The sequence below is a fragment of the Indicator indicator genome, chromosome 2 (assembly GCF_027791375.1).
Source record: "Indicator indicator isolate 239-I01 chromosome 2, UM_Iind_1.1, whole genome shotgun sequence".
In the NCBI taxonomy this organism is placed as follows: Eukaryota; Metazoa; Chordata; class Aves; order Piciformes; family Indicatoridae; genus Indicator; species Indicator indicator.
Window position 1 is genome coordinate 8,333,870 of NC_072011.1, and position 23,622 is coordinate 8,357,491.

Consider the following 23,622-nt stretch of genomic DNA (forward strand, 5'->3'; position numbering starts at 1 on the left):
TTGATTGTATTAATTTGAATTATTCCACAGACATTTAAAAGCTTTTTATTATTCTTAGTGGTAACAGCCTTTTTTAATTTTTTTTTTATCTTCAAAACTAGTGTCTCATTACTTTTACCAACCCTACTCCTGTCTGAACATTCAACACCACTCATTAGGAGAAACATCTGCTACAAACAGTATTAATGAGATATATATCAAGGGATGCAGCAGGCCGCTAACCACCTGGGTTAATCACTTTACAGTACAAAATTGATAACACAGAGTCACAGAGTATGCCTTGAACACACTGTTACAATTAGCATATTCAGATAGCAACTACTATTTTGGGAAACACAGCAATACCAAATTGGATACATTTGTATAGCCATCCCTACCTTGTAGCCACTGTTAACATACAACACACATTTCACCTCAAAGCCAAAAGGCATGATTGTAGTAGAGGGAAATCTGCCCTTTGAATTTCTGTGCCTTATGAACAGATTAACATTAAAATTATTTTTAAGACACCAAAGGTTTGGCTGTTCAAATAAATATGCAGGATAAAATTCCAGTAAGAAAATATACAGGATAAAAGCAGTAAGAATAGATGTAGACTAAACTGATATTTTTAAAATACATAAATACTTCAAAGCAATATCATTTTAGAGGTCTTCTTCCCCAAAAGAGAATTGCAGACAATGTTTACATATACACAAAGAACCAGCACAACAGAAATATTTTTTCCAAACAGAGAAAATGTTAAGTGAGCTTCAAAGCTCTTTTTACTTACAAGGTTGTTTACATCTGAGATGCAAATGTACACATCTTTACACATAGGCATTTATAAAGAGGAGGGGAGAAGGATTCGTTCGCACTGCATTTTCCTTTGGAGCCAACATGCTCCAGAAGGAAAGATGGAGAAACAACAAGGAGGTGTGCCTGGGTTCTGCAAACCAGCTACAAAACAACCAAGACCACAGTGCAGGCACAAACTGTATATCAGGAGAGATTAAGCAGGAGTAAGCCAAAAGACTTTGAACTCAGGGCTTGTCACAGCTTGGAATTAAAATTATAGTTGTAAACAGAAGTTTCCAGAGGGTTCAGACAGTTGGAGAGGGATGGACTCCTCAGAGTTCCATTACTATAATATTGATTAGTCCATCTCACTCACTGGCCTGAAGAAACAGTTTATATTTTGCAGGACAAGCTGCTATCTCTCTCTCTCTTGCTGCTCCTGCTTGGGGTTTCAGGCTGTGCTATTCTCCTTCTGACCTTGGGGCTTCTCTGTTTTGGCTTCTACAAAGGTACAGAGGAGTGGAGAGGGAGCACATGTGGTTGTATAGCTTTCTTGGGGCTCTCTGACCCTAAGAGGGGACGGGAGGGCCCTGTGCTGTTGTTAAATTGTGCATATACATGTAAATAGACTTTGTACATGTTTATGGTTTGTTATACTTTTACATTTGGTCTCTTTTGTAAATACAATTACATTTTTACTTCCAAATTCCAATTGTGGTGAATTTGCTCTCTGGGGAAGAGGGATCCACTTCAACCCACAACAGGGCTCCAAGCAAATGGAGGATGAGTTTTTATCCAAATCAGACTCAAAATCCACACATTTACAGAAGCATGTAAGATACTACTCCACTAAATTTAAAAAAAAATGTTTTATAGCATCCTTGTCAAACAACTGAATCGATTTATTTAGTCAATACAAGATGATAATGTTCTTTCTTTTAGGGAAGTACTTGCTTTTTAACAACAACAACAAAAAATTGTGTAGAAAAATATAACAATACTAAGAAAGCAAGAAAGTACACACTGTTCTACCACAAATAAATAAAAAACCAACCAAACATACAAAAACACAACGAAAGCAACACAGCTCTTAAACCAGAAGTATGAAAGTTCAGCCCCAGCTGAAATCTAGGAATGGCAAAAGCCTTTGCAGACATGGAAAGTCCTGAGTGAAATTAGACTCTTTGTGTCAATCAAAACAATCTACAAATGAAGGCTTCAGCCATGAAACCTCTAGAGAAAACTACTGCTGATGGAAGTTATTTAATAACAATGGTGAAATTTAACAAGTTTGTGTAAGTTGAGCAAATAACTCAGATGAGTTATTTAACTAAGGTGAGATTTGTTTTACTTAAGAAAGTATAATATAAAGTTACTAGTTAAGCATCTACACTAGTAAAGCAACTAGGACCATTCTATTATTCTATGATTAAATCAAATCAGGTTGATGAAATAGCTGTGAGAAAGAAGGAAGCAAAACAAAAAATTATGCAAGCCAAGTAATATTGTAACATGCAAACCTCTCAACAGAATAGCTTCAGAGGTATTTGATGACAAGGGTTTCATCTCCAGGTAAGTAACCAGGAGATCCATAAATGGATCTCCACTAACTGATGTCTTAATATTAAATTCAGGAAGGTCATGCTTGTCAACACAAGCACTCAGAATAATTAATGAAAATCTATTTAATTATATATGGAGTCTGGATCATTGGAGTACAACAAAATAATTAGAAGCATGTCCAACGTAAAAACTGTCGTAGTCATTTTTCATTGTTGATTAGGGTTAGCTATCATGGACAGAGTCTAACTGTCCAAATAACAGCTCAGGTTTTCATCTTTAATCTGTCTTTCACAATGAAATTCAGCTGAAGGAATGTTAACACTGGATCTTGGTAGCACCGTTTTCTTCTCCGAGTATACCTATCAGCTGAGTATCTCCATAATTAACTACAAGTTATTGTTTTGAGACTATTTCAAATAGCTACATAGTTCCTTCAGTTTTATTCTTCATCCATTCTGTTTTGTCACCATTCTAGAACTCTAAAGCCACAGGAAAGAATGTCCATAATACTGGAAATCCCCACAAAAATTACTTGTGCACTTTAATTTCTTTCACAAAAGGCAATATTCGAAGTGCCATAATTATTCTGGTATGCAGAATATATGCATCCTGTACATTTGAGTAAGAAAATAAGAATATTCCACAAGACTTCCATTTTCCAAATGAGTAACAAAGTATGACAAAACTCTTCATAATGAAAATACAAACCAGAAAAAAAAACAATGTGGGAAAATATCTTAGAACCCTATGGAATACACTAACTGTAATTTAGTATCTTTAGCATCTTAGTACTTATTTAGTAATTTAGTAATTTACTTAATTTAGCATCTTAGTACTTATTCCAAGACACACCAATCTATATTAGCTAATGACCTACAGTTTTGAACAGATTATTCTTCAGTTGCAGTACACACTAGAGTCACTACACATGAGGTATTTCTTTCCCTTAATATCAAATTGCCTTCTATAGAGCAATTACTTAAAAAATGTTATTATTACTTGTTATTACTACTTCTTGAAGTAATAGCTTTCAATTACAAGAAAACATTTCCATAATCTGTCTTTAATACACACCAAAATACCAGTGTAAACCAATCTCTAAAACAAAAGCTTCCTGCAGGACTAAGCTGCACAGGACATTAATATTTTGTATACATATTTTCATAGTTATACAAGTCAAGTCCATGGGCAATATATCTGACTTGTGGATTAAAAGCATAATAAATGCAAAGACTCCCATCTGGCTCTTTGCATGGTCAGTTTAAGTTGGCTGAGTTTACTTGTCCAGGCTCAGCAGTTTTTGAAGGCACTGTACTGCTCTAAGGATAAGCCTGGATATCCCAACACCATTTTCACACCATGCTCTGCCCAAGCTAACAAACCCTTCATGTACAAACTCCAAAGATGAGAAAATCCTGAAGGTTTTTTTTTTCCATTGGCTGAATAATGCTGAATCCTGATTGACTCCATGTGGACCCACTTGGTAATTTTTGTAAGACACCCAATTCCCCATATTCTCCAGGCTTTCAATTATTTAAGACACTCCATTCTATTACTAAAGAAAACTAATAAACTAAAGAATGCAGGAAAAACTTTCAAAGACAGCCTACACTGTTTCTTTAGTAGAAAAACTTCACTTTCACTGTCTCAGCACATGGAAGAAAGAATGCTTTCCACTGTACTGCTAAAACAAAACTTCTTTTGTCTATATCTATACATAAGACCAAAAGTTTAACCTTACTAGTCTGAAAACAAAAATTATCACCTTCTGGTTTTTAACACAATTGATGCCTTATAACTTGTAAACATGTTAACACTGATCTCTTTGGCTAGACTAAGGCACTGTGCACAAATGAGCATTAATAGTCCTCCTCTTATTCTGCACATTCATTGTAATTGCACTTCCGATCAAGTTAAAGCAGGTTAAAAAAAAAATCTATTCATCTGCTCTAAGTGAATAAAAATTAGTCACTCCACTTAGCAAAGAATCCAATTGCTTAAATACTACTGTATGTGAAGAACATGTTTTAGAATAAAAATCAAGCTACTGAAATTAACGTGTCACACAATTTAGATTCTTCCTGTTACTCAGACACTATTGACTATGATGTAAGAAATTACATTATTACATTGTGCACATTATTACTACCTTAAGCTATTGCCCACAACAAAGAGCAAGGTATGAACACTTTTGAGTAGCATGGGTTAGTAACAGTCCATTAATAACTGGGATTCTTGATTTTAGTGTTGAAGTCAGAAGTACTGATGAAAAACAGAAGGTTAGAGTACGGATCCCCATTGATGATGGTTTGAAAATCTCAAGCAAACACTTGTAATCACATAAATGTTTCAATTTATTAAAAACATTTAGTCTCATGAATTCCTTCGGAATTTTACTCAAGGAAGATTTATATGAAGAGCCACTGTACCTCTTTGCAAGTGTATAAAGTAATGGGGCACTCAACATCTGAGGCTGTATTTCAACAAATACTTTCAATAACTCATCCAAGCTGCTGGGCATAGGGGCAAGAGAGACCCTGTATGACATGGCTTTTCTATACAAGACAAAGAAATTTGGAGGATACCAAATGATACCAGATGCAATGTTCAGACAACTGAGTTTCATGCAGTTGAGACTGATCTATAACCAGTTACAAATAGAGAAAAAAATGTTTTCCTATTCTGTATTTGATGATGTGTGCCATTTCTCCTACTTTGAAATGCTAGCATGAGAATACTAGAGAAATTAAATACAAGAATCATAGAATCATAGAATCATAGAATCAAGAAGGCTGGAAGAGACCTCAAAGATCATCGAGTCCAACCTGTCACCCTAAACCTCATAGAATCATAGAATCAAGAAGGCTGGAAGAGACCTCAAAGATCATCGAGTCCAACCTGTCACCCTAAACCTCATGCCTATCTAAACCATGGCACCAAGTGCCACGTCCAATCCCCTCTTGAACACCTCCAGGGATGGTGACTCCACCACCTCCCTGGGCAGCCTATTCCAATGGCCAACCACTCTCTCTGTGAAGAACTTTCTCCTCACCTCCAGCCTAAACCTCCCCTGGCGCAGCTTGAGACATTTTGGATACATTTTGTTTTGGATACATTTTGTTATGGGTTTAGGACTGGGTGTCCTACCATAGAGATAAAAATTCCTCCAGGGACTAGGTAGTGTGAGGGAGGCACAGGAGTTCTGTTCCCATCTCATCATCCTACATCTCCCTATATAAAGGGAGTTCACAGACAATTCTCTCTCCATTCTCCACTCTCTCTGCTCCTGTCTTATCTCTGTGGTTTGTGTGGGAGTTGGCAGCCTTGGCTGGCTAATTTCTTGCTGCACAAGAGGCTTAAGCAGGGGGGGAGGCATTCAGGCTTGGTTAAGGCCTGGTGTCCATCCAGGGAGCAGCATTGAGGCTTGGTAAGCCTGACCTATTGGAGGGCGGCAGTTCAGTTCTGCTCTTGGGCCTGCTGAGCCTGAGACAGGGGAGACAGGTTTTGGAAGGTTTTGCCCTGGTAGACCCAGGTGGAGAACTGGGCCTAATTTGTGTATATATTCCTTTTCCCTGAATACCTGTTGTAATTCTGTATATATTTGTAAACAGCATTCATATTTAACCCCCGATTCTGTGTGTTTTTATTTTACTCCCTTTGGGGTAAAATACCTTTCTGTCCTTTTGTCCTTGGCAGCACATGGCTCAAAACGAGGACACATTTCAAACCAGAAATAAAGACACTAAAAACGTTCAATGCATCAATCCAATCAGGTTGTGATTTGTTATAAATAAACTAATCTCTACAGTGAATGTAAAAGAACTAGTGAGGGAAGGCAAAACTCTTGATTCTTTGGCTGACCACAACTACAAGTTTGAACAAAGGCTCACAGTATGAATTAAAAAATATTAGCCAGCTTCTGAATGATCAACTAGAAGTTTTTGTTTAGCTTTTACAAACAAATTCTTTAGCTTAACAAACCTTGGTGGCAAGACCTGGCTGACAGACAGGTGTGATGGTTTGAAACTGTCTTTTTAATTTTTCCTTGCAAAGTTCAGAACAGAGAAAGTGAAAGAATGTAAATAAGTCACTATTGGGTGTAAGAAAGCAAAATAACAATTGTTCTAAACACTTCCATTGGATAGATAGAAATGTTTAAGAACTATTACCCAAAACAAAGTAGGCATTCGGCACATTCTGTGTTCTGCAGTGGGGGCAGTTGCTGGGCTGTCTGGCTGCTGTTTCTTCTTCTCTTCTGGCTGAAGATAACACACACTGACCTTGGCAGCTAAGTTAACAACTTTCTGCTTAACTAACTCTGCTTCTCTGTCCAGGGGGGTCTGGGGGAAGCTCCTGGGAGAGAGAGAGGCCCCTTTGGGAGGGTCCCCTTGGGGGGAAGCAAAGGGAGATCGGTTGTGCTTTTTCTGTTGATTGTATATATTTGTAAATGTTGTGAAATTTGTATATTTGTACATATTCATTGCATTTCATTGTAGATTTTAGACTCTGCTTGTAAATACAGCTTTTCATTTGCTTCCAGACTGGGCTAGCCTGGTTATTGTTGGGGGGGGGGGGAATTTCAGCTCACACCGACACAACAGGAAAGGGTTATGAAGAAGAATAAAAGTTCATACATTTAACAGTCAGTCTGCAGAACAGTTCCTAAAAAGAAACTCAGCCACAAACTCCAGCATATGTTGCTGGGTACTAATACAGCAAATAAATTTATCTCTGGCAACAATTTTGTTGCTAGAACATACTTTGTCCTTCGTGCAAGTGAATTCACTTTCCTGAGTAAATACAAATCACCTACCCAGTTTGCTGTGTGTTTGGGTTTTGGGGGTGATGGGTTTTGCAGGTAAAATGAACTTACCGAGTGCCGTCTGCTTTCCAGCTAACTTTGTATGGCTTCTGCTCCAAAAATTTTATATTTTGTTTGTCCATGGAAACAGGCTGTGCTCCAGGGAATCCAGAACTAAAAAGAAAAAAAAGTTTATTAATGTTCTGCAGTAAATAGTCACAGAAGGCAATGTGGTTTTTGTACATTAAACTGATGTCACACCTTGTACCAGACGTCCTGCAAGGTTAACTTCAAGTTTGCAAGAGGAATCAAATGTGTGCCTGGTAGGAATATTTTTTCATGACAAAATATGAAACTCTGTTGAACTTCAAAGTTTCAACTTTCAAAATTACAAGCACTAGAAGAACTTATAAGCACCAGCAAGGTAGGAAACACTGTGAGCAGCTCCTTAGATCATCAGCTTTAGGAGTTCAGAATCTGAGACACTAAAATCAATGTTCTCATTAACACTGAACACAATCCAAGCTGACTATAAAAAGGAGCATTCTACCTCAATAACAAAGTGTAACAGAAGTTGTCTGCTGCTTGAGCAAGCACTAAATTTTACACAAATACCTGGACCAGACTATGTCTGGAATTTTCAGAGCAACAATTCACCTGCAAATGTAAATGGTAAAAACAGTTCTAGGATCTTGGTTCTTAATATAAACCGTTGATCGTTCCATCTCATATTACAATACAAGATGCTCATCTGTTTCACTGTTGTGTGTTTTGAAGGCTTGGTTTTCTTTTTTTTTTTTTTTTTAAACAATCCAAAAAAGTCATCCTTTTTTATTTTTACAATGAACTGTTTCCTTCTGCAAAACTACAAACATGACCTTTATTTCTAGACAGTATAAATAAAAAAGTTCTAAATGTTCTCATACCCTTCCCATCCACAGAACTGCTGACATTTTTGCTGTATTCCTCCTAACTTTGGTTGTGTTGTCACCTGGGTCACACATTTAACTGTTATTCCTTCCAAGAAAACTGCACCCTAAAAAAAAAAAAAAGTAGTAGTAATTATTATTATAATAGTAATTAATAATAATAATAAACTTCCAGAAGGCAGATCAGAACATGTCCATACAAGACTGAACATGTTTTTACAACTTGATGCTCAGAAGCCATGCTAGTTCACAGTATCACAGGATATCAGAGGTTGGAAGGGACCTCAAGAGATCATCAGGTCCAACCCCCCTGCCAAAACAGGATCACTCAGGGTAGTCTGCACAGGAATGCACCCAGGTGGGTTTTGAAAGTCTTCAGAGAAGGAGACTCCACAACCCTCCCTTGAGCAGCCTGTTCCAGGGCTCTGTCACCCTCACTGGAAAGAAGTTTCTCCTCATGTTGAGCTGAAATCTTCTGTGTTCTAGTTTGAACCCATTGTTCCTTGTCTTACCACTGTAAACCACTGAAAAGAGCCTGGCCCCCTCCCCTTGACACCCACCCTGCAGATATTGATAGACATTGATCAGATCCCCTCTCAGTTTTCTCTTCTCCAGACTAAACAGCCCCAGGGCTCTCAGTCTCTCTTCACAGGGGAGATGCTCAAGTCCCCTAATCATCCTCGTGGCTCTCCAATGGATTCTCTCCAGCAGGTCTCTGTCTCTCTTGAACTGGGGAGCCCAAAACTGGACACAGTATTGCAGGTGTGGTCTCAGCAGGGCAGAGTAGAGGGGGAGAAGAACTTCCCTAGCCCTGCTGGACACCTTTCTTGATGCATCCCAGGATCCCATTGGCTCTCTTGGCCACAAGAGCACATTGCTCTCCCATGCAGAACTTCTTGTCCACCAGCACTTCAAGGTCTCTCTCTCTGTGGAGCTGCTTTCCAGCAGGGCAGCCCCTAACCTGTCCTGGTGCCTGTTGTTATTTCTCCCCAGATGTAGGACCCTGCACTTGTCCTTATTAAACTTCCTGAGGTTTGCCTGCACCCAGCTCTCAGCCTGTCCAGGCCACACTGGATGGTTGCACAGCCTGACAGGTGTCAGCCAACCCCCCCAGTTTTGTATCATCAGTGGACTTGCTGAGGGTACTCTCAATCCCCTCATCCAGGTCGTTGATAGTTTAAACATTTCATAAAAATTTATCCCCAAATACCAAGATAATCAACTGAGCTTTGCCAGTAAAGTCACTAGTGAGCCATATTATGAAACCAGGAGCTGAAAGGAGTTATTTATGGAAGGGGAAATAAAATAATATCTAAAATCATTTTAAGAGGAAGTAAATTATTTTTCTTTAAAAAGACAGTATATTAGTATCAAGTATTTAATAATAAGTTGGTCACATTAAAAAATTTGCAGTGGTCAAATTAATCATCCTTAGTACTCAAAAATATTATATAATAATAAGGTAGTGCAAGACACCTCTTTGTGAATGTCAGTCTAAACTTAAAACAATATTGTAAGCCTGAAGCAAATCACTGCCTGGCAGAAGTCTTGTGACACCACTTTAAGTGTGTCAAAATGATGGCCTCAAAATAAGTAAACTGGAAGCTAAGGACAAAATTGACCTATGAAACTTTAAAACCTCTTTTTAATATAGAAGTTGTGCTACCACAACAACAATTCTGTGCTTTCCTGGATTCATGGAAAGCAAGAGCTGTTCATTGACAGTAGAGATGTAACATGAGATGAGTAATTACCAAGCTAGTTAACATTTAACTACTAGGAAACATCTTTAGACATGAGGTTTTGAGTGATTTTTTTTTTAAGTAATATCTCAGCAGATGAAGACATTAAGTCCCACTTCACTCTCTCTCCAAATCTTTGAGACACATGTTTTCAATTAAATATGTTAATTATACCAGACCAAGATGGTAATTCCCACACAAGAAATTGAATTACATGGATTTCACCTTGTTGTGAGTTAGGGCCTGCAGGGGGGTGGAGAGAACCTGACTCCCGAGGTGGGCAGGGAAACTCAAACACCACCAGCACCACCACCAGCACCACCACCTGCTCCACCATCAGATCAATAAAAATATCGAAAACAAAATTCTAAAATAACTTGTATATTACAGAAAAAGTTTGATGCCAAGTGCAATATTTTTGTGGGCACCAGCAGGTGCAACAGTACAGAGGTGACTGGATGAAGGAGGCAGACACACAAGCTTAGACAGCATTTTGGCTGAACTGAAGTGATTGAAAGCACCATTAAATAAAGGGAGATGCTTGTGCTGCCTTGATTCTCAGAATAACAACAGAGTGTGACTGCTAACATTAAAGGAAAAGGCACACAAGAGGAAACATTTTCCAGAAAGCAAAAAGTCATAAACTTGGTGCAGCATTACAAAAATGAGGTGAGCCACTTCTGCACCCGTGCTTGGCTAACTCTGTGCTCCAGGTTGAGGACATTATGAGGACGTTTCCTTGGCTCTGGTGCCAAAACTGAGCCAGATCCACGCACATTCTGCACCACTGTTCACAACCCCCCGTGGAAACAGGACATGGGAGAACAAGGTGCAGAGATGCCAGAACACTCAGCTCAGCAGGATCACCTCAGGTCCTCAGCACTGCTACTAAGCCAAGAGTTCTAAGCCCTAACTGATGCAAGTTAACCACATGTATTTAGTATGTACACTCTGCACACGCATCATCTTACACTAATCAAGCTCTAGCGACTTGCTACCACATCCCTCCACTCACCACTTCAGCTGAAGAAGTGGCAATGTGCATCATCCTGTGTTGCTTCAGATGCTGAACACACCTTCCTGACCCTAGTGGCTATCACTAGGACTGTGAGACAGCCATCTTCAGCTACTCAGGTTTGATGAAGTGCTAATATGCTCAGAGACTGCCTTCCAGAGGACAAGAAATATCCCAATACGTGTCAAAAAGACATGTTTTGTCTTCTAAAATGTAGGAAGGGAGAGATTAGACTGTTCAGCTTAGAATTAATACCTAGAGATAGTGGACCAAATCACAAGAACTTCCTCTAAGCCTGTCCAAGCAAAAAATACAACAAAGTCATGCTGACTGTTACTCTGCAAGAAGAGCGTTCAACTGATCTTTTGGTTTCAGTGATGAAACATGCTTCAGAGAAATGGAAGAAGCAGGAAATACCACATCTTTTGATGCTGGCATTTGTCTTGGGGTTTTTTTGCTTGTCTTGTTTTCATAGAGAAACTCAGAAACTGTGGGGTAGATACTGCTTTTATAAAGAGAAAAGCAACCTGTTTCCAAACAGGGTTCAGAGGAGTTAGTGTTTCACTAAAAGAGGAAGAATATATTGAGAAGAATCTGTGAGGTCTGGTTTAAAAGAATTAATTTATTTTCCCTAAACTTCCTATTGGCATATTCTTTTTTATTTTTTCTTTTGTGACATCTGTGAATTTAGTAACAGAGGTACATACTGCAATGGTAGCTTAAGAATTCAGTGTTGTCCTTAGTTTTACAAATGGGCTGGAAAAAACACTGTGCAGTTTGGTACAAACAAAGTTCTATTCGTAATAAGGAATAAGCAATTATACAAATGCACATTGGTAGCTAATTGGAGAAAAAGATATAGAAGCAATGAGAGACCAAAAGCTGAACTAGTATCATTCTGTCTTGTAAAAGGCAATTCTATTAAGATGTATAACCATTATTAGCCTTAAGACATAGGATAGCCTCAGCTAAAGGCTTCTGTTTGATTAGAAGCAACAGAGTCTCAAAGAAATGTGAGACAACATGACAGAACACAAAGAATTAAAAGAATGATCAGAAGTGTAAAAATTACGTACTATAGGGAAAAAGTGAACAAATTGGTGTTTAATGTAGAGAAAGGGAAGACTAAAAGCAGATGAAACCCTTATTCAAGTACAAAGATTATTTTCCAATTTTGCAGCAGCACTGTATTTCACATATCCATGGGCAGAAGAGCAAGTACAGGACTTAAACTTTGGAAAACAGTAGGTTAGGCAGAAAAAAAGAAGTTGCTAATATTTAGAATCAATGTACTTTGATAGTTAAATAATAGATATAACTATTGCTAATTATTGTCAACGGTGACATTCAGTGCTTTCCCTCTCACTCTCAGATGACCACAAGACACCTGCACTCAAGACAGTTTAGAGAATCATTAACAACTACCATCTCTTCCAGACTGCTGGAGATGTAACTATTTTAGAAGCACTACGTACCAGCCCTGTAACGTCTGTGAAATATGCAGCTTACATGGGACTAGAACAGATGGCATTCTTCAATAAACAGTAGGTCTGATTGACCCATGGAAAGTTTGAAGTTTCTGGCTCATAATCCTAACTTTTTGTCTTACTTGCAAAATCAAAGAATTTTTCCTGAAGAGAGATTCTAAGTGTTCATTAATAACGTTGCTTTGATGCCGCAACCATTACGGCACACACTGGCAAAGTCAAAATGTGTTTGGATTTCATGAGGCTACAGCAAACAGATTTGCTGCTAGCTGTCAACCACAACTGGGTGATGACAAAGTAAACTGTAAGGGCATTACATTCTAACAGTTCTCATAGTTTCTGTAGTGCAGAAAAGAAAGCCTGGCATCAAAAACATGGACGTTTTAGTGAAAGAGATGCAGTAAAGTTTCACACATCCAAGATGGAATTTCTGAAATGGACAACATGCTAACTTCACTTTGTGGGCTAGTTCAACAGTTGCTTCATTATCCTAGTGAGATGCCTGGGAGGTCTCTCCTCTTCTGCCACTAAAGTTTTCTTCTGTCACCACAAAGATCTAGGTCGAAATGAAAACATTTCAGAATACCACTATCACCACAGCCACCTGCAGTTTGACACTGCCTACCCTGCACATGTTTAGAGGAACAGTCAAATTAAAAAGCCGAAAACAACTGCAGTGGAAAATCAACATAGCGCTGAAAAGCTAGTCCTTCAGCCAGTCAAATGAGAAAATCTGAGCAAATGGTATTTACCTGAGATATTTACAAGGAATCACAAAGACATTGTATCCATCTCTACTGAGTTAAGAAGCAGTCCAATCTGCCAGCCAAGAACCATGGCAAAGAATTCTCCCCGTTCCTTGTCTTCATGTCAAAGAATGTTCCTCCAGAGCTGCAAAACTGAATTATACGAATATGCATATTAACTAGATGATCCTCTCTTTCATATATTCTCTATCTCATCATTAACTTCTAGTTATCAATATGCTTATTCGTATAATTGAGCTTCCAGCTTTCAAAAAAAACTCTGGTGTCAGACAGCAAAAAGCCTGGGAAGCCAATACCATGATTCCTGTTAGGCAGACCAGCTTTGTTTTATACTTGCTGAGCAGAGGCTGCCATCAGACCTCATCATCACTCATTTGCTGATGAATCAAAAGGCAAATTTAAAAAACAGTTTTGAAATTCCAGCTCAATTTTTTTTTTTTTTAATATATCAGTGTTTTACCAGAAGGCTAAGAAAGGTAAGTGGCCATATCCCTGAATATATTTTTACTACAGATTTTTACAGTGTGGGCAATTTTTTTATTCCAGCTATTTGAAAGGTTCCAAAGTTCACCTTGCTTCTTTGGCCTACATTTTGATTCAGGCTAATTTCTTCCATTCTCCATTTGTAAACCAAGTTGAGCAGCTGCAGTAACAACAAACTGTATTTTGCAACATATTTCCTATGAGGATTTCCAAATGTTTACAAACAAACACCTCAGCACACAAGTAAAATAACTCAGCATTATGCAGAAAGAACTGAATCTATTTTTGCACTCAAACATTCTCCCCTATTTTATCTGCAAATAAAAAAATGAGTCAGGAATTTGGAGAGAACTGAACCCTTAGTCTACAGATGATGCAAGTATATTCTTTCCACTTAAGTATTAGTTCTGTACTTTGGTAACTACAGTAACTTCCTTAATCAGAATTAGGCAGATGTATGTCAAAATAATCACAGTAAGTGACCAGCCATAATCTTTATCATGATACAGTTAAAGCAGCTTTGAACAGACTAAAATTTCAAAGCTGCCTTTGGGCTTTTAAGATCATACTACTTTCTGCTAATCCAATCCTCAATCCTCCATAATTTCCAAAACTAAGAATATTTACCAAAATCAGATTATTTTTTTAATTCAGTGCTTAATTTCATCCACAGAGCTACGAAAAAGAAAAAAAAGTAAAACCTGTTTACTAACACCTCCTCATACCATTTGATCTCTAAACACAGAGTAAATAATTTTGAAGCATTTCACTATTTCAATGTAACAGAAAATATGTATTTTGGAAACATTTTAAGTCATTTTTACCACTGGAAGAGCTGATGTGTTGAATGCTGAAGGTTAAGTTTCATATAGAAAACATAAGAGGCTTACAATGAATCTACCAGTTTTTTCTAGTTAGAGACAATACTACCTGCCCTCATTTGCAAGGGCACTGACATTTGTGTAGCATGGATTATGCAGTAACTGATGACTATAGGTTTATGAAATTAAGTTTAACAATTAGAACAGTAAGTTCATAATAAAAAAGTACCAATTTTAGGCGTTCTTTTCTCCTCTTGCCAAAGGAAGAGCTTGATGATCCAGGTTCTGACTCTTGGCCTCCTGTTTTACCATTATCATCATCTTCCTCTTCATCGTCATCAAAGCACCATTCTGGTAGCTCAGGTGGTGATGGTGCATCATCTTCATCTCCGTAACGACGAAATAACTCCTTCAAGTAGTCACCTTTATAAATTCCTGGTGGTCTAGCCTGAGCAAAAGTAGCCACAGCAGCCTCAATACTGTCAAATAAAAATTGCAAATTACTCTGGATGCTTAGTTTACATATTTCAGTCATGCTATACCTTACGAAACATAAGATCTATTGGGAATGAGAACTAAAACAAATGTCAAACTGGTCATTGCAAAAGTATTTCTTATATTTGAAACATCATGCTTAGATCAGCCTGGCAACAATTGCTGTTGCACAAGAGTCTGCACAATTATGTAGGCATTGCATATAGGTTCTCAGAAGTAACTGCAGCCTGCACTGCATCATTGCCTTACTGCAGCTAACAGTGCTCTGCTGGTCACATTGGTAAAATTTTTATTATTGCTACAGAAAAAGAAATGGGTGCCACACAGGTAAGCAATTAAGGACAGAATGAAGACAACAAAGACCAAATAAGAAGATGAATAAACGTAACGAAGAAAAATGCAGGTCCTGAAATTCATACATGGTTACATGTTACCCTCTAAGAATTATCTTTCCTTTCATTAGAGGTTTTGCCATCATACTGGGAACAACCATCCTAATCTTTTGAAATTACTTCTCTTTCCAGAAGTGTCTCATAAAAAAATGTAATTCAGAAGTCTTCTTAGTAGGTAGCTCACACTTAAGGGCTTTAATGAAGTGAAGAATGGATCACAAAAAAATTAGAAACCAAAACTAATATAGTCATGCACCTTCACCAACCAATTGGAAAGCACTCCAAAGCAAACAGCAAGCATAGCACAAAGGTTTCATCGTTGCTAATTTCACAGATATTATGAAAATGCTTAACAAAAAATTCTGTCTACAATTCATCATGGCTGCATGGAGCAGTAATGCTCCATGGATAAACATTTAGAAATCTTGCTAAATAAAAAGAGAGGATAAATCACAAAAGATGTCTGCCCCTGTTAGGCTTCTTAACAAGCACATATCTTACACCTGGAATAAAAGCACACATTACATGCTGTGATAAGAATGTTTTTCAGATAAGAAACTTGCCTGCCACTGGAAGAAGGAAAATATGGAGCTAAAATGGAAAGAGGAATTTAAATACAAAAGCCTTTTTTTTTTTTCCGACTGATCTATACAGTATGGGAAAGAGCCTGAAAAGTATATGAGACAAATTTCCCAGAACAGACAGAAACATTTCCTAAGAAGCAGTAATTTTAGCTGTCTCTTCAGATGTTTGATAAGAGAAGAGGTAAAAAAGCCAGAACGTCTTCCAGAGTCAGAACATCAGATGGCTGGTCATCAGCAATGACAGTCTAAGAATCCAAGTTACTCAAAAGGAGCTTTCTTCCCCATTCTACAGCTCCACATTTCTTGCTCACAAGACAGTCTTTATTTTGGTATCTTAAATTGTCTCACATATTCTGTAATCAACACCACTGAAAGGACAAAACAAATCAAAAGGGATGGGGCCTGAGAGATGCTCAGATTTGTCAGATGATACTGGAACTCTACACTGTTCTGGAATAGAAGGCAATGAAAGACTGTAACAGAGGCAGCGCAGATTTCAGGCACAAAAAACTAACTGCAATTAAATATATTTTGCAAGTTCTGGAAACATAGCAGTCTTTGGGGAAAATGAGTTGTGAAAAAATGAATCCAGCAAGGTTTCTGATCACTATCTGGAAAACTTACAGTCTGGATGACCTTTCTTTAAACTGAAGTATAAAATACATCTCAGTATTCACAATACATCAGCAGCACTCCTGCATCATATGCTTAAGGAAGGAATATGGATGGGGTTTTCCATCAAGAAAATCTTATTTCCTCATCAGCAAATGACAATGCCACTTTTAAAGAATGATACAGCAAATAGGATTTATCTTGATACAATGCTTAGCATTAACTACCACCTTGCCAGAATTCATTCTTTTGCTGTGGACATTTTTTCCTACCAGGTGGTATCTGGGTGTTAATTTAAAAAAAAAACTGACAGAGATGAACAAACCTGATAGAATTAACTAACTGGCTGAAGCATAAAAGATAAAACATGGCTGTTAAGACTTCTGCCACAGAGGTTTAAAAATAAACAAACACTGCATAAAAGCAAGAGATTCAAAAAGATTCAGGTGCATTTTCTCTTCAGAGCAAAGGATCAATTCAGTCTAATTACTGCATGCAGCTTTTAAATTGTTAGAATAAAAGCAGAGAATTTGGCTAGTTCATAAGAACAACTAGAATCATACTATAAAGATAGTTGTATCTGCATATACTTATACTCAGCTAGAACTCTGCCAAGATTCAGTTACTCACTACTAATGGTGTTCTGTCTCCACTATTACAATGTCAAGAGGATGATTAGGGGACTTGAGCATCTCCCCTATGAAGAGAGAATGAGAGACCTGGGGCTGTTCAGTCTTGAGAAGACTGAGAGGGGAATCTCATCAATGCCTATAAATATCTGAGGGGTGGGTGTCAAGTGGAGGGGGGCAATCTCTTTTCAGTGATGCACTTGAACATAGAAGATTTCACCTCAGCATGAGGAGAAACTTCTTTACAGTGAGGGTGACAGAGCACTGGAACAGGCTGCCCAGAGAGGTTGTGGAGTTTCCTTTTCTGGAGACTTTCAAAACCTGCCTGGATGCATTCCTGTGCAGACTACCCTAAGTGATCCTGCTTTTGGCAGGGGGGCTGGACTTGATCTCTGGAGGTCCCTTCCAATCTGTAACATTCTGTGATTTTGTGATTCTGTGAATGTCTTTATTTCAAGTTTATTAACAGACAACAATGTCCTAGTTCTTTGCAAAGAGTTTGCATACATACATGCTAAGCACCAAATAACTTTATGTACAGTCATAAGAAAATGCTGCAACAGGAGTAGAAGTTTCTTCAATTAAAGAACAAAAAATATCATCAGAATGGTTAAAGGGCTTGTTAAGAAACACAGTTTGCACAGGATCCCATCACAAATAGTGTTTGTGACAAAAGTCACACTCACCAACATCACATGGGTGTTTTCCACCCTAATGTTATTTGAGTATGATCATGACTATGAGAATTCCTACATCATAAGTCACATTTTTAAATCACAAAAAACCCAGATGAGTCTGTAGATAAGCATACTGTTGACTTTAGTGAAACAGTGAGCTGTAAACAGGGTCTCCTCCTGACCCTTCAGAGGCAAGTATGTCCCTCTGCTGTTGTTGTAGCTAACTTCTCTTTAAACTCAATAAAACAATAAACCCAAAAATAATAAACTTAAACTAAAAGGTTATATGTAGGCCTACATGAAAAAGATGAAAAAGTAAGAGATGAAGACAGCTGTCAGGACAATGAGTGAAAGATACTGAAGATACCTTTGGTCACTCGCCACAAACCCCTAGGAATTAACATTCAAAGTTACCTCCAGTCCAACTTCTCAACCAAAAAGGCACAGATCAGAAATCCAGTTCTGTTGAAACCATGAGTGCAATGGACACCTAGACAAGAGAAGGAAAGGGCATAATCATTTGCAAGTAGTTTTAATAAACATTTTAATTTCCAAAGTATGTTTGTGGATCCTTCCACCTTCATTAAAGAGTTATCTCCCCTTCCATCAAGGCACATAAGCCTAAAAAGCAATTTATTTCATTCTTTCTGCAAATGGCTAGCAACAAGAGGATAGGATACTTCAGTTTATTCCAACTCAAAAGAACGAACTTAATGCAACTCAAATATGGTTAATCCAAATAAGATTCAAAGTATTTTTTTATGACTGGTTAACTGCTTATCAGAAGACAAACAATCAATTCAGTAATTGTGCTTTTAGTGGATTCAATAAGCATTACATTCATTTCACACTATCAAGCAGAAAAAAACGTATCCAGACTACCCTACCTCAAACTTGAAAGCATTGTCAATAGATCACAATTCTGTTTTGAATTTGCTATTAACATGCTAAGACCAGGCTTACTGATTTTGAAAACAAACAAAACCAACCAACCAAAAAAAAAAAAAAAACCCCAAACAAACAAACAACAAACCACCACCACAAAAATGAACCTATACAACAGTATAATCATCTTGAATTACCAATCTTTTCAGTGTAATAAAAAAAAATAATTAAGTCTTCAGCTTTTATTTGACCAAACTCATTCCCTATTAAAAAGAATCAAAGGCATTGGAACTTTATTTTTCTCTCAAGGCAACAGCACCATCTAGTGATAAACACACTGAACTGAAAACACATCCTACTAAAAATGTCATGAAGAGAATAATTCTGGCAAGCTGTTGCCTCTTCCTCATACTGCATTTAAAATTATCAATACCAACGTTTCCACTAATAGCAAACCCAATTATTCTTAATGTTAACATATTTTTTCAGTTGTGACCATAAAGCAAGTCACTTAAGCTTTTCTTGATTTCCTCATTTCTCTACCATTGTTAGTGAAGTTAAGCTATCATTCACTTCATGCTTATTCAGACAAAATGCTAATACCTAACTTGTTTACTAAATGCTACCATATACTTCAAGTATTCTTTTTTTTTTCCTTTTTTAACTGAAGATACAAAAATATCTAAAAGAGTAAAATGATAAAACCCTGAAACTTTATATAGGTCAACAGAAATATGCCAACTGTATCAGGCTTGGGCTTTCATGCAGAATCACAGAATATTAAGGGCTGGAAGGGACCTTGAAAGATCATCCAGTCCAACCACCACTCTGCCAGAGCAGGATCACTTAGACCAGATCACACAGGAATGCATCCAGGTAGGTTTTGAATATCTCCAGAGAGGGAGACTCCACAACCCCTCTGGGCACACTGTTCCAGTGTTCTATCACCCTCACAGTGAAAAGTTTTTCCTCATGTTTGTATGGAACTTCCTATGCCTCAACTTCCACCCATTGCTCCCTGTGCCTGCCCCATCAAGCTTCTTACTAAAGCAAGGCAAACTTACTACATATTTCTTTGGATTCATCCATTTTAACCATTTAATAATACTAAAAACTGTTGCAACTTGCATCAAATTAAATTAATTTTAGCTTCCTTATAGAATTTGTTTCCAGTAATAATTTCTGGGGTTTGGAAGGTTTGGGGGATTTTTTGTGTTTGTTTGTTTGCGTTTTGTTTCCTCCAGGTTGGCAGGCACGCTCCAGTCCTTCAATTTGCAAAAATAACATTTCCATCCTATATTGTTCTAGCTGAATAGAAAATTTTGTTCACTTTTCACTCACATTTCCGTCTCTTTTCTTATCTCATCTTGACACTGGAAATGAAATTGCACACAATCGCTATCAGTAAGTCCTGCAGCTGTTACTGCTACTAAAAAGGTTAAGTCAATAATTTTGTACACATGACAAAGATAAGAAGCATCTCAGCAACGAGAGCAATGGCTTGCAAGGGAAAGATCACACAGGGTGCAGCACTACCCCAGCTGCAGCCTGCTTTGCTTTTGATAAAAACACCCTCCATGCCAGTCCCTCTGATCTCCTGTTAGAGGAAGCAAGTGTTCAGAACCAGAAACAACTTTTCAGTTGGAAGGGAACTTTTTCATGGAAGGGAAATGTAAAATCCCAACATTTCCCTTTTACTACAAAAAAGTCTAAACCACAGGTTATTTAAAAACTCACTCAATGTATTATTTTCTTCCTGACTCTTTCTAATTGGCTTTGTTTCTATGGAGGAAAAAAGAAGTCTAAATAACAGAACAACATTTCATAATTCGTATAAATCAACAAGTTAGTGGCTCAGCACTAAAAGTAGTATTTTTAAAGCTGAAATACTAGTTAAATGGGACTGCTATTGTAGGATATCACTATGCTATCCAAGCTCCATATATATTGCTGACCACAGCAATATTTCAAGTTCAGAAACACTGCTGGAGGACCAAATTGAGGAACTGTGAAAGGAGAGTGAATGGGGTCAGTCAGTCATGAATAATATTTCAAGCTCTGAAATAAGTGTTGATGACTGATCCCACTCATTCTCCTTCAGCAGTCTCTCATTTTTCTGATCACATACTTGCATTTCAGTTTAGAGAAGAAAACACAGTTCTCAAATTGAAATTGCAATCTGTGTGAAACAAAACATATAAAAGTACCTAAAAGAAAATTATGTGAAGAAGTGTGTGCCCAAATTAAAAGTCTCAAGCATTAAAAAAAAAAAAAGGATTCTCAGTGGTATCCCATAACAGGACAAAAAGGAATGAGTACTAACTGAAATACAGTTAAGCTTCATTTAAGCAAAAGAAAAAACCTGTAATTGTAAGGGTGAGCAGAAGGTTGCCAGATGTGGAGTATCCAAGCTTGGATATGGTCAAAATCCAAATGGGCATGATCCTGAGCAAGCTGCTTCAGCTGAGCCTGCTCTAAGGAAGGGCAACTGACTAGCTGACTCCCAAAAGTCCCTCCCAACAACTTCAACAGCTTTATATAAGCCAATCTATGAACACATCAACTTACTTTACCAAGCTCTTATCAATGACACCTACACAAACAACTGTTTCATGCACTGCTAAGTCACAAAGACAGCCAGATTCAGGAAGGCTGCAGAATTATCAAAGGGGTTTGAAGACACCACCCATTTTAACTCTGGAAACTCAGCTACAAAGTAATCTCGCCTCTTGACAGTTTGCAGATAAGAGTTGAACATTAAAAGACTTAAAAAAAAACATTCTATTCTGATTTTTGTTAACTAAAACTAGAAGCTACCCAGATTGAACTGAAAATTTAATTTGCTCTGAGTGAAAAAAAAAAACATAAAACATAAAACAACTTTCCTTAAAAACATTCAAAACAACACCAGAAAAGAAAAAACTTAAGACTACTATCTACTACCAGTTTCCAGCAATTAATCAGTTGTTTTGTGAGATTTGCTAAAGAATCTCTAATTATTAAGTTAGAAAACATGACTTCAAGCAAGTCAGACCATCAAATCCCAAAACAATACTTAGGCAATACACAACCTGCATTTGTAACAGCAGAAATTACAAAAACACAAGGGAAGTATCACCTATGTGTAGACAATTCTTAAACCTGTAGATATTTACTCAATAGATGTAATCATTTGATGAATGCAGAAACATCCTGGTTTATATTAAAAAAAAAAAAATACCATAATAGTTTCTGGAGCAAAAGCAATCAATCTATATACACATAAACACTGAATGGAGGAAATTGCTTAGATTTTTAAGGCACTGTTGTTGTGAGTAAATATGAAATAAATTAACAGTGAAAACTAATGATGGATAGAAGATGGATATAATGGAGATAAGAAGACATACCTATAAGCTCTGAGGGATTCTTATCACTGAAGTGTTCACAAACACGGATAAACGTTTCTGTATTCTCAGGTGTTGGGCACTCACCATGCCTGGAAAATGTAGGAACACACAGATTAGGAGACAGCTAAGGGAAAGGGAAGAGGGAAAAAAAAAAAAGTCACAAAGATGAATTACTTGATCTTTCAAATTCAAAGCTAAGTATTAAAAAAGTGCAGACAACTTACCCTTTACACTGGAGCTTTATGTATTTAATCCCTTCCTTCTCTATATCATTCCTATCATAGAATCTAGTGGTGTTTGTCAAGTCTACCAGTAAACCCATTTTAACCTAAAACAAAAAATAAACAAAAAAGTAAACAAAAAAAGTAAACTTACAGATGTCATTCAAATATCAGTGCATAAATACTATATGGCTAAAAATGACTAAAATAAAGACAATGACAGGCTAAAATTACAAGTTTAAAATTATTATATTGTATTTATTCCTAACAATCTTTGTTTCCTAATAATCTGTGCTTGTTTATGAAAGCTGATATCTGATTTAGCACTAACCATCAATTCAAGAAACTTCAGTTTGTTCCCATTAATGTTTCTAAATAAGAAAGACCTGGTAACAGCAGAAAGTACCTGCTAATGAATTATTTTAACATGTTAAATGACAAATAAGAGTAGAATGCTTTAAGCAGAACAATATTCAACTTTGGCATATCGAAGTACCATAAGAAAAATTAACTACAGAGCATTTTATATAAAGTAAATTCTCAAAAAATAACTCATCTTAATTTACCCATCCATTAGAGTGCAAAACAGATGTTTTTTTAACAGAAGTTTAACATTTCCTTAAATTCTCAGAAACATTTTATTCAAAACTAAAATGTGCAACAACTTGAAATCTTCAAAGACTTGAAATCTTCAAAGATGCTGTCAGTAATTAGGGTGGCAGCATCAACCACTCAGATGTTAGGATGTACACAAATTCAGGCTGCTTTGCCCACTCTAACCTAATGTGTCCACTTGTGCATGATCTTTCTGTTTCACTGTTTGTTTTTTTATTGCTGCTGAATAGGTCTTTTGAAGCATCCCCGTGGAAGTGACTACGTTTTTAAAAAGCAAGATGGAAAGCAGAAATTCCACTGGGTGGCATCCAACACACAGAGAACATCAGAAAGTGCCTTCTACTCGTCCTTGGTACACACAAAATTTCCATTAACCTTAAACCTCCCAGTATTACTGTGTAAAAACAGCTCACTGACACCTCTGAAAGTGTTCCTGGCTTCCTGCCTTTTAACTGCAATAATCACTTTAGGTCAAAATGCTGAATGTCATGATTGCAAGTAGAATCCTTACCCTGAAACTAGATGTCTTTTAAAAAAAGATGTTTTAAGAGTGGTATTTTAGCAAAATCCACGTTCCACAGCTTTGCTACATGAACAGCACACTTACAAATATATTAACACTGCTACACACGTGCGAAGGTAGAGCACTGAATCCTCAATAGATTTAAAACTCCAGCACATGCTTATAAACAGGATTTTGATCAGGTTTTATTTACCTTAAGGTCAACAGACTGCCAG

The 23,622-nt window shown here is 37.3% G+C and overlaps 1 protein-coding gene across 1 annotated transcript in view; it reads right to left on the reverse strand.

Moving 5' to 3' along the window:
* The window catches only part of RNGTT (RNA guanylyltransferase and 5'-phosphatase), a 172,788-nt gene that overhangs the window by 130,419 nt on the left and 18,747 nt on the right, over positions 1-23,622 (reverse strand). The window contains exons 3-8 of the mRNA XM_054395501.1: positions 22,273-22,376; positions 22,049-22,137; positions 18,189-18,264; positions 14,615-14,864; positions 8,068-8,177; positions 7,214-7,315 (exon numbers count right to left, since the gene is read on the reverse strand). Of these exons, the coding sequence (XP_054251476.1) occupies positions 7,214-7,315; positions 8,068-8,177; positions 14,615-14,864; positions 18,189-18,264; positions 22,049-22,137; positions 22,273-22,376 (731 nt within the window). The remainder of the gene's footprint in view (positions 1-7,213; positions 7,316-8,067; positions 8,178-14,614; positions 14,865-18,188; positions 18,265-22,048; positions 22,138-22,272; positions 22,377-23,622) is intronic.